Below are 12,464 nucleotides of genomic sequence, written 5' to 3' on the forward strand. Positions count from 1 at the left end.
ATCTGTCCTGTGCTGGGTTAAAAATGAACCAAGACAGAAAATTATTGAATTGGAAAGGTGTTTGCAATCTTTTTAATGACACAATACTTTCTATTAATTTATCCAGTGATTGGTCAGTACTCATAAATAAATAAAACAGGGCCAGGGTGCATGCAGATTGCTGATTTTCAGTTGCCTGTACTGTTAATTAGTACACTCCCTGTCTCAGTTTTGGCCCCTGACAAATATTGTTCTCCCAAGCACCTATAGTGTGAAAGGTAAGATGTTAAACAGTCATCATTCCTAGTAGGAGCAGTTGGAAAACAGCCACTGTATTTTGAGAAGAAAGATTAGGGCTGTACAGGCATGGGTCACCTGGCTTCAGGACCTTTCCCTGGCCTGGTTTATTAGTAATATAAATGTAGCTGTAAGAGTCATTCCTGAAAACTTTTATAAAATGTCTGATTATTTAATTCATACAGAAGTGTGAAAACTTCCAGGTTCATTTTAGTATGATGTCACTATCCACAGAGACATAGGGCAGTCTTAGAATTTGATGGATGTCACTTTTCCTAAAGTAGATGATTTTGTGTGTCTAAAGAGTTCTTCTGAATCTTGGGTTTTAAATTTAAAAAGTGATTGAGCTCAAATACTCATCTCTGGATTACAAGACAGGAATTCTGTTTGAATTTAAATAAATAGTTCAAATAATCCTGCTAAACTGCTGTTGTGCATTTTTGTGTAGTATATGCAGGGTTAAATTGTAGGAAGAAACGCCTACGAAGTCCTTGCCATAAGGCACCAGGTTCTGGATGGGCAAAGTATAACAATGGCCCTAAATATAATGGCTTTTCATTCAAAATAGTCTGGTTGCTTGGAGCATACATACATCCTCCTCTGTGTGTATGTGTATGTACATATGTATGTGTACATACACATATACACAGGTACAAGTCTGTTCAGAAAATACTTTGTGTTAATTATTTTTCTTATGTTTGATATGCTTCCTTAGCTTCAGAAGTAATTCAAATGAATATTCAGCAAGGATCAGAATATGGACTTCAGGTAAAAGTCTAATCTTCTAGTAAGTTTTGTCACATTTTTAACAAACACTTACTGTAAAAGACTATGTTTTGTATTTTACCCTAGTGTCAAAAATTGCTTTGTCAAGGTCAAAGTATTCCTGAGGAACTGGTGACAAAAATGATTCTGCAAATGATTGATGAGTCACCAGAAGTTGCTCATTATGGTAAGTATATTTATAGCCTAAACTTCTTAGAATGTGCTACCTATAATTTTACATCAATTTTACATCTATTGGTGCTCAAATATAACTCGAGCTTTTTCTCATGCTCATCAGGTTGTGGAATATCAATAAACTGAAAGTGTGTTTAGGGATTAATTTACCAGTATGGGAGATCAGAAAGTGTCATACTGGTCATGTGTTGTGTTGATTTTAAGAAAATAATTTTCCCAAAATTTTAAGTGTTGATATGACTCTTATTTGACAATATTATCTGTTCAGGATAGGATTTAAAATACAGATATTTTATTCTTCAATACTTCTATATCAACAACATAACAAAAACCCCTCAGCAAAAACATTTTAAGCACTTTAAACAATATAAAAGAAGGAGAACAGATTACTGGCTTTTTTTCTCTCTTACAAAATTGTTTATTCCCTTTGCATTTTGTCAGACAGAGTAGGATGGATGAGAATAGTAATGGTAATGGCTATAATTCTTCTGTTTGAGGAAAGATTTTGTTAATTGAGGCTGTCAGGACAAGGGCTGCAGATCTTGCTAGTGTCTGAATCTGCTTCCCTGATGAGGAAACAGATGTACTGCCAAGAGGAAAGGAGGTAAAAAGGAAATGTAGTTTCTTTTTCTTGTTTTGACTTTTATTTGAAATTTCCATTATAGGAAAGAGACAGGTGTAGTGTCAATGTTAATGTCTGCTGCTCTAAAAACTAGCCTGCTTTTTAAGCTTTCAGATGCAATGGGTTTTTATTCCTTTTCTAGTACATGACTCAACAGTTTTGCAAAATATACAGCCTTACCCGGTGAAACCAGGCTTTTAAAATAGTATAAAAAAGAGAAATAGGGAAAATAGGGAAAAAATTTTTTTTAAAGGACACAAAAAACTGCTGGAAGAGGTAACAGCAGAAATGCCAGTCTCTTAATATGTATGTGAGGACTTTGGTAAAGGCATGAAGAGGCTTCTGTGTTACTGGAGTTCCCATCCTTGAGTCAGTCTGAAGATGTTTGTATCACAGAGGAGCACAGAGGTCCTGGAGACTGTAAGCATGACTGTAAAGTTGAATAAAGTTTGTTTTTTGTAACCAAGTCACTTTCTGCATTACACATCCCCCAAGGCAGCAAGGAATAGAATAACCAACATCCTCACTATTTTTCCTACCAATTCAAACTGACCTCCAAAACCAGTTTTTAGTTTTAGTATTACTAGTAACTTTTTGTTTATCAACTACTATCTTAATGAATGCTTGGGAAGCTTAAGTAGGTTTTCAACAGGAACTAATCAGTCAATTCACTTTAAATTATTCATTCAAGATTTCAGAAACTGTTGTTGCTAGTTGCCTTGGGTATACTTAATGATTTTTAGCCTCCTCACGTTATTGATTTGGGGGGAACACTCTCTCCAAGAATGGTTTTCCACGTTACGCTTCCATTTCCCTCACATCAGCTGTTGTTATCAGGGATGTGTTGATAAGTGAGGTTCTTCACACCTCACTGCAAGGTAGAATTCTCTAAAGGTATCAACAGTTTAGAATCCAGAATTTTAATTTCCTAGAGGAATGACTATATATTTTGCTATTCCTTGCTTATCTTCTTATTCTCTTGCATCTTTGGATAGTAGCTTCCATAGAAGTAGGAGTCTTCACTCCTAACACCTCTTGCAAAGACTGCTGCCACATTTTTGTGCTGCCCAGACTTGCATTTAAATGTTATCACATAAAATTCTAAGCATGCACCATTTCTCTAAGGGAATATTCTCATTATTTGGCTAAAAACATCCACCTGATTTTTGTTTAGTCTCTCTTCCTGGCCTCATGAACATTGATTTTCTTGCTATTCAGTAGTTCTTACTGCACACATACAGCCATCAGCAGTTACAGTACTTTCCTAGGAACTTGAAGCCACAAGTTGATCCATGGGGCTGAGCACTGCAATACTAGGAAAACATATTATTACTACTCTTGTCATGTCGAGCCAACATCTGTTTGCCAAACAGGACTGAGCATTGGGAGTCCTGAGTGAACAGGTGCTTACCAAATAATCCATGTGCATACTGTGTGCATAGTGCCTCTGTTTGAGAGGCAGGAGATGATTCAGACTCCCTTCATTAGAAGCCAGAACATTTAAAGGTTGTGGCAAGAGCTTAGACTCCTAGTTTAAATGCTTTAAATCATAGAGTGGCTACTCTTTTCAGTGCCTTTTGTAAAGTCTTCTAGTGGGAAAACTGGTCACTGAAAGGTTGTTACTTTTTAGGCACTAAAATGTCTGAACTAGGTGCATAAAGCGGGTGGTCTGAGTATAGTCTTTAATGTCTACATGTTTATAATTCAGTTAAAAGATGTTGGGAGTACTCCATAAAGCTGAAAACAACACACTTTTTATGTCTGTATTTCATCTGAAGGAGACATGGGTGCAGAGATTTTTAGCAGTGTTGTGTCATGGTTTAAAATTGTACCACTACATGTATTGTTTAAAGCAGATGAGTATAAAAAGCTCTATAATTGACAAACCTTCTTAAAATATGTTCAATTAAATTTATTTGGCAGGTTATGTTCTTACTGGATTTCCTTCTCTCTCGGAGGAATACATGACTGTTCCACAACAAATAGAGAAAATAAAGAATCTAAAATTAAAACCGGATTTCCTGATTAACATTAAGGTAACGTCATCTTCAGTAACTTCCTAGTATTTTTCCTAATTATTAGTAGACTCATATGCTATGCATGCCAAATATAATATTTTCCACTGTTTGGAAAATATTGAGTAGAGAATTTATTGAGGAATGGTGAATTCTTCTCTTTATATTGGAATAGAGTTTCACTGGTTTGTTCCATTATAAGCATTGATGAGGTAAAATAATGAACATGTCCTAGAACTTCAGCAGCAGTTGCAGCTTTTGCACCTCCACCAATTAGAAGATAGAATACTTGAGTAGAGAATTTATTGAGGAATGGTGAATTCTTCTCTTTATATTGGAATAGAGTTTCACTGGTTTGTTCCATTATAAGCATTGATGAGGTAAAATAATGAACATGTCCTAGAACTTCAGCAGCAGTTGCAGCTTTTGCACCTCCACCAATTAGAAGATAGAGGTTTTCAAGAAAGGGAAGCTTTGAATTACATGATTATGATGGGATTTTGGACACATGTACATCTGCCGTCTGCCACTTGTGTAATGCAGAAAGAAACATATGGAAGTTAGAAAGTAGTTACAAATAGTTTTATTTTTCAGTCACTAATTGTGAAACTGCTTAATTATTAATTAATCTTGTTTACAAATCTCAATTTCTTTATAAGCAGTGATGTGACATACCAGATATTTCACACAAGTGACTCTGATATAACCAGAGAAACATAAACCATTGTTAGTGTGGGATTTTAGAGGACTTTCTCAATGTAACTTAAAAGAATGGATTTGCTTGCACATTAGTAAGCAAAACAAGGCAAGAGGATCTCTTCAGACATCAGACCAACTGCTTTGGCCAAACACTGCTAAGCTGTCTTGTTAGTCAGAATGGCGTGGTAGTGCCCAAACTGCCCCCAGGGAAAGGCCCTAGGCCTGTGCCATTCTCCAGACTGTGCCCAGCTGTTCACTGGGGAGGGTTCTAGCTGGCCCACACTGAACTGTGCCAGACCCCATCTAAAAAAATACCTGTATATATAGTCATGAACACACTTAATGGCCCTTCCTCTAACAACGTTCTATTTATAATCAACAAGATTTGTTTTGTCTTCTACTTTGAATGTGCAGAATGGGTTTTGAATAGTCAGGCTCTGGTGGTGTGCTCCATTCTTACTGGGATTTTGATTCTAGTTGGTACATCTATGTGTTTTGTCAGAGGCTAAGCCTCTGGGTATGGTCCTACTCAATCACTTTGCAGGTTTAACTCAGTGCTTGTTTTAATCCCATACTTTTAGGACTTAATTTGCTTGAACATGCATAATGAAAGTTGGTGAATGCCTACTTCAAACCTTTTTTCTGTGGTCTCAGAAAGATCCTAAAACATCAACAAAGCATATTTTTGTCCTTCTTTTTGGACAGATTTGGTTTTTTCAGAACGTCAGTCATTGTTTTAATGCTATGTAGTGAGAAATCCTGTTGTTCAGAATATGTGTTGCATAGATTCACATGCAACAATACAAATAGAAGAGTGATGCTAACTAAACCAGAAAGAAAAATTAAATTCTTGACTTCATGTAGTAATGCTATCTCCTCTGGGAAAAGGAATGAAACTAAATACACGTTAAAAATCCTTGCCCCAAAGTCAAAGAAATAACTTTGTTTTTGATTTCAGGGAATTAAGCTGTTTTCACAGATATGTCAGAATTGTAACTATTTTCATTAGATCAAAAACAAAGGAAGAAGGAGAGATTCTAGGTAACTAAGTAATCATGAAATACTGTTATTAGTAGACCAATTTAGAGAAATTTTGTCTCTCCACGAAAAAGATGTTATAGCAGTGCAATAAACACAATTTCCTTTTAACTTTGCCTTGCTAGTGTCCAGATTATGAGTTATGCCAAAGAATATCAGGACTAAGGCAAAACCCTGATTCAGGGGAGATATATCAGAGGAGCCAGTGGGATCCTAAAGTTACTGACAAGCGTAAGAAAGAGAAAGATCAGGATGAAGAAGAGGAAGAAGAAGAAGAAGAGGAAGAAGAAGAAGTGCTGGATGAAGAAGAAGAAGGAGAAGAAGATGAGGTAAATATTGCTAATTTCTAAACAGGGCAAAATATTACCATGTACTTTAGACAAAGCAGAAAAAATTCTGATCTTCTAAAATATCACTGTACTATGTTATGATTTTGCTCAAAATCAATCCTAATTCCATTTATGTCCTGCTTTAAGAGATGTGGGGTAATACTTAAATAGTAGGTTTAAATGGCAGCAAATATTGATCATTGTATAGCTTAACCTGGGCTCAGTCTTTGACTCAAAATTCACTGGCTGTTTCTTACCATAAATTAAAAGTGTATCAGGAGGAGAAGAGTGGCTCTACACTGCCTTTTTCTTGATCTAGACAAATAAAAGAGTTCTTAATTTTTGCTTATTGTAGCAACTTTTTACTAATATATGTAGGACACTAACTTGTTTTCTGGTTTTGGTTACACTACTACAAATGAATTTTCTTTTTTTTCAGGAAGGTATTAGTTTTTAATTCAGGTCAAATTTTTATAATAGGGACCAGAGACTTACCAATGCAAGTTCTAGGCACATTGCTCTCCATTTATAGAAACTACCCTTCATTAGAATAGATGATGGTCAGCAGTCACTGGACTAATACTCATTGCAATACTCTTCAAAGCTACTTTTTTTAAATTTGAGTGAAGACAAACATTATTTTAATACATTATTTCTGTGTCTTCAAATTTTGTTTTGCAGGCTGGAGAAGGTCCACGTAAGAAATCAGACCCTTTTCATCAATTAGTGCAGAGGACTGAAGATTTTCTTGAAAATGCAGAGAAAAGAATTGGAATATACAAGGATATAATGCTTCCTCATTTAGAAGTAAGAAAAAACAAAGTAATATGATTATGCATAACAAAAGATTTTTAAAGTATCTTGCACTGTTTTCTTTGTTTCTTTTTAGTTTGAGATTTGTTGTATTGAGGTGGTCATGCTGCAACACATCCCCAAATTCTGAAATTTATTCTGAAAGCAGTGATACAAAGTATCATCTGTAGGTGTTGTTTCTACTCTGCAGTCATGATAAAGTAATCAACTTTGACTTCTCAAAGTGAAATCATACCTCCACTACAAATGCTTTCTAAATCTAGTAAGTGAAACATTTGAAGACTCCATTGTTTCATTGCCATTATCAGAATCCATTCCAGAATGCAATCCCATAAATAATCTGCATCCATTGTCTTCACTCTAATAGATTCCCTTTTTCACCTGCTTCATTGCCTGCAGATTTATATACACAGTAATTAGCCCATTACTTTGTTTTACCACTTATTTCTGAGGCTATGACATTTTCTTTCCCTGTTGTGTTCAGGAAAGTGGAATTGCTGTATGTTTTTTGTTTTGGTTTGGTTTTTTCTTTTTTGTTTTTAATCTCTTAGTACAAGCAACTGCAAAATCTTCATGTTTGCTGCCCATTTGACAATTACAATTTATACCTTTCAATTTCCCTATGGATTAGTTAAACCTATAGATAAAATTGTGTAAAAGTGCTGTAATGGTCTTTGCTAGAGTAACAAACTTGTTATTGCTGTGACAGGGAAAACAAAAAATGTGGTATCTTTAATTATTACACAATCTCACATGGATTTCTTATATGTGAGCTAATGGAAAGTTGTTCAGATTAAATTACTTTAGGATGTATACCACACTTCAATAGTTTCAACACATTCCAGTAGTTGGTAGGGTTCACTTAGGGTTCACTAGCGATGAATATATTGGTGAAGATGCTTAGTGCTCCACTAATACATTAAAAGAACACAGGGGTTTATCAATTGGCCCAGGCAGAGTTTGAGATGATGGAATTGAAATTGAAACAAAAAGCTTATAAGGTGTGCAGTTTGCACTGATAGGAAGATAGGTAGAACGAAATTTGGAGAACACACTTGGATGTCTTGATAAATTGTTGGGATTAAAATGACCTGAAATAATTGTGAAATACTGCAGTTGTTCATTATGTTTCCTTCCTCAGCAGTGAGGAAGGAAACATAATGAACAACTGCAACATGTGAAATAATTGGCTAGACCTTAGTACTTCAGACAATCTGCCATCTGTGGGGATTTAGTTAGTCAAAACTAAGTCAATAAATGAAATGCTATTGTTTAAACTCAAATACTATGAATGTACTATTTATGAATGTAAGACTGTAAGACCATTGTATATAACAGAAATACAAACTATTATCCTCTCTTTAGAGGGGTATTAGAAAAAGTTAATTAGTTATTATCTATCTCGACCAAAGATAGAGCAGATGATTTAATTTACAGTACAGAAGACAGACTAGATGAAATGAGCCAGGAAATGAGCTCTGACCATAAATATAGTGAAGAACTGGAAGATTTTACCTGCAAAGGTGTAAAGTCACCTTCAATAGGCCATTTTAGGCTTGAGGTTAGACCATCATTTGTCAGGAATGGAGTGAGTGTTCTTAGTCCTCAGAGAGAGGCATTAACAACTGACATGGGCTAGTTTTTTTAGTCTAAGGCATTATTTGTAGTGTGAAAATTTAAAACAAGAAAAGTAAAATATATGGTCCAAATTTTAAAAGAATTGAGAGTCAGGACCAAAATTAAAACATTGGGCTCATGACTGGCATTTCTGTGAAATGTAATAATTGAGATTATCTTCATTTTACAACAAAGAATTAAGGTAGTTAGACAATTAAAAGTTGAATTCATACACAAAATGTTACTGTATCTTGATATTTTTTAGCTCCCTTGCATTTGAGCTAAGACATCTAAGCTATCTTCTGAAGCCATTGTAACTCCAGTTTTGGAATTATCTCTGTGTTTATCTGACATCAAATAAAAGTTAATCTCCAGAAGATTTTATAAACAATTAATACAATGAATCCTGACTTTGCTGAAGTTCCCAGGAGTCCAACCTTTGATATGTATAGGAAGAGAATGAGCCTCAGTGTCATTATCTAGTTAACTATACTCAATTGACATGTTCTTTAACAGGGATTCTTGGCTTACCAGGATTGTCGATATCTTATTGAAGTGGATGGAAGTCAGGAACCAGATTATGTCTTGGAGGTAAGTAAACTATGCACCAGCTAAGTTAACCTCCACTAGAAAATAATTTCTCAATCCTGTAGATTGTTTTCCTGATGGCAAAATTTTAAGTTGTGTTTAAAACACATTAATTTACTATTAGAAAACATGACTTTTGAAATACTTGCTTTCCTTCCTGTATTAGTTTTAAGATTCACTGCTCTGCTCCCAGGCTTATGTATATGTTGCATGAGAATATTTTCAGGCAGACTACAAACTTTTGTATTATTCCATCTGGTTTCAGTGCTTTTTCTGATCTGTATTAATGTAAAATATAATGAGAAATTAAAACACTTTTGTATTATATATTTACAAAACTGGTTTATTTGATGTGTCTAAAATATATTTTGCATAATGGAATATAATTTTTATTAATTTTGATATTATTTTGCAATGTAATAGAAGACCCTTGATTCTTCTAAGAATTCTGGTGAGTACTTGTGTCTAGATTTTTAGTTTGTAACAGAGCAACTTGTTCTTCCTGTTTAAAAACCTACACTGGTAAATTTTGAAGATAAATAATCTTATCCTCTGCCTCACAACTAAAAGTTGCTTCAAATCAGAACCTAGAGTATGGGGTTGAAAGTTAAGTAGGAGATTGTTTTTGACAAGGTAGGAAGTAAACTTCTTCATTTTCTCCTCTGTTTGAAATAAATTGTATTATTATGTTCTCTAAGTTAATTATTTCAGTGTATGCTTAACTCTACCAAGAATGGCCTTATGGGGAAAAAAAAAGCAGTCATTTTACAACATTAGAACATACAATTTCCTCATTTATGATCTGTTTGTGAATGTTGCAACACAAAATTTACAGTAAATGCAATCAAGTTATGTTAGGATTCCAACCATTTTACCTACAAGTAAGGCAAAGGCCTATAATAAAACTAGCCCAAACGTGACAGAATTTGCTTTTTCATTTCAGGACTATTTGCATTCAATCAATATTACATTCAGGAAACCATTCAAATAAACTTAAATATCATCTGATTCTCATTGGTAGACATTTGGTTTAAATACCTTTCAAAATAAACTACCCAAAGTTGTATTGCTTCTGAGTGTGCCTAATCTGATTTCCTAAAGAGATTTGCCTCTTTTTCCAATTGGAGCTCCTCTGAGTACTTGTCCTGCCTTGGGGGAACCTTCACAGTCTTGTCCTTTAGTAGGCTTGGAATTCACGGTGTAATGAGGAGACAGAAGGGCTGTGATCTGGCCTTTTGCACTGCCTGTATCTACCAAATAGCTTCTTAAAACTCAGCTCAATAACTAGCATAAGTCTGAGTTAAAAACTGGGCCTTAGTGTTTACCTAGCCATTATATAAATAATAAGTTACAATTTTAAATAGATTTTAGGGGCTCTTCTGAAGACAAAAGCAGTTCTGATGTATCATTGTTGCTGCTAGAAATGAAGGGATGGGACTATTTTTAAGCTAAGAACAATTTGTTGCTCAGATAAACATAAATCTCAGAGGCCATGAGATTTTAGAGGAACAAGCATTCAGCCTCAGCTCAAGAGTAGTCACAAGTTGCTTCATTATAAGACAATATATAACTTTTTAAACTAATAGACAGTTGCCACAGGATTTATTTTGCTTTTCTAACCTATCACCTTTACTTACTTCTACTGCACTGCGGATAATTTTGTCCAATGGACTTCTAACTCACAGGCACACACATGCTTCTATTATAACTTCTAAACTCTTAGCTTGCTCTATACAGCCACACCCTTACATTATAAATCCTTCACCATTTTTTCAGTACAGTTTCTCCCTTGCTTAAGGCATATTCTCACCTACAACTATAGAAATATAAATTCATTATTTTTCTGCTTAATATCTGTGTATTGTATTTTTACATCAATCTTAGTTTCTTCTAAGGCTGCAGATCAAATCCTTCAGTGTCTGTGGAAGTTTTGTGTTTTTTCAATTCCCACACTGATTGGTACTAAACCAAGACTTATTTTATTTCCAGACAGTGGTAGGCCGACTTGAGTCTATGGAAGTTCAAAATGCAGCTCCTGTAATCAGACTCCAAAGCGAACAAGAGGAAAATACGCTGGAGGGAAAGCAAAATGTAAGTGTGCTTTTCTAAAGTGTGACTGACTGTGATAACTAGAATTACTTCTCTGCTGTAAGCTTATATTGCAGCATCTTTGTTTCACAACAACCAGCTTGTTTTACCATGCAGTAAGAGCATTTTGTAAGCATTGACCTTTCAGAAATGAAAATTTAAGGTCATTCTGGGGCTGAAATCCACTTAAAAAGTATGAAAATAAAAAAAATCTGTCATTCCCAAAAAACCATGTAATGATTAGAATAAAACTTTGAACAAAATTCTTGTTGTAGCAAAAGAGGAAAAATTAATTCCTTCCAAGGAAATAAAGAAACTTTAGCCAAAGGATAACAATCTCAGCAACTGACTCTTAGCTCAGTCTACTCTTTTCCTGAATAAGAATCAACATGCTAATCCAAATATAGCAACATTCTGCCTAATTGAGATTACAGTTGTTCTAGTTTCCTGTAGTTAATTAGAAACATGACAAGTTACTGCTGAATTTTGCTGAATCATGGCAATTATAATTTGAGTCCCTTCCAAATAAACCTGAAAATCAGAAGTTTTGCATGAATGTTGTCACCTATATTTAGTTCCAATCATCTTTCCTATTTCTGAAACAAAACTTTGAATATATGAATGGAAGTGTAATGGGGAGACCTCCCATTTTCACAGAAATACCCCTCCCTTCACTTTTCTGTTTTCTCAGTTCTTAACAAATTCACAAGTGAAAGACTTTCTGTGTCAGAGGTCATTTGCATTTATTATTTAGTTTGTTTGTGTGTTTTAGTTTGTGTGTAAGCTTTGAGTAACCACAGTATTCAGGGCAAAGAATTCTGCATCGTAACTGAACATTATGCACAGAGTTGCTTCTGTTTGAGTTGAACCTGCAGCTCAGTGTCCTCCAGTATGCAGAAATCAGTGAATAGTTTGATTTTCTATATCTGCCCTCTAATAACTCATTATTTCAGATTTCTGTCCTGCTCTTACGTAGCTATACTGAAGAATTCCAGTCTATAATTTTATTCCTTCTTACACAACAAGCTGGTTGTGGGATTGATCAATTATATTACCTTTTCCTGAAACTTATCCAATTTTGCTGTGTCTTTTCTGAGATGAGGACAGCAGGAGGCACATTTCAGTAAAGGCAAGGGCAATATCTAAACAATTTAAACATAAACCTTTATCATCTATTCTCTCTGTGCTCAACATTCCTAACATTCAAGCTGGTTTTCTGACTGCTCTTGGATATTGAATAAATGCTTTCACAGAGGAAGCTATTTCTGAGTAGCCACAGTGAAAATTCATAGCTTTCTGTGTAAAAATGATATTTTTTTGCCTGCCTTTGTTGGTTCATAAATCTTCTGCAGCTCCTCACAGCCAGCACTTGTCCATACTATTCTGAATTTAGAGTCACCATGACTTTAGGATTCACTC

General features: G+C 34.8%; 1 protein-coding gene across 3 annotated transcripts in view; it reads left to right on the forward strand.

The window, feature by feature from the left end:
• The window catches only part of AK9 (adenylate kinase 9), a 59,377-nt gene that overhangs the window by 5,082 nt on the left and 41,831 nt on the right, over positions 1 to 12,464 (forward strand). For all 3 annotated transcript variants that reach the window (XM_039725858.1, XM_039725852.1, XM_039725867.1), the window contains 7 exons: positions 992 to 1,044; positions 1,129 to 1,228; positions 3,782 to 3,894; positions 5,736 to 5,939; positions 6,621 to 6,746; positions 8,886 to 8,960; positions 10,947 to 11,048. In XM_039725858.1, coding sequence (XP_039581792.1) covers positions 992 to 1,044; positions 1,129 to 1,228; positions 3,782 to 3,894; positions 5,736 to 5,939; positions 6,621 to 6,746; positions 8,886 to 8,960; positions 10,947 to 11,048 — 773 coding nt within the window. The remainder of the gene's footprint in view (positions 1 to 991; positions 1,045 to 1,128; positions 1,229 to 3,781; positions 3,895 to 5,735; positions 5,940 to 6,620; positions 6,747 to 8,885; positions 8,961 to 10,946; positions 11,049 to 12,464) is intronic.

Source organism: Passer montanus, unplaced genomic scaffold (assembly GCF_014805655.1).
Source record: "Passer montanus isolate IOZ18808 unplaced genomic scaffold, ASM1480565v1 scaffold11, whole genome shotgun sequence".
Classification (NCBI taxonomy): Eukaryota; Metazoa; Chordata; class Aves; order Passeriformes; family Passeridae; genus Passer; species Passer montanus.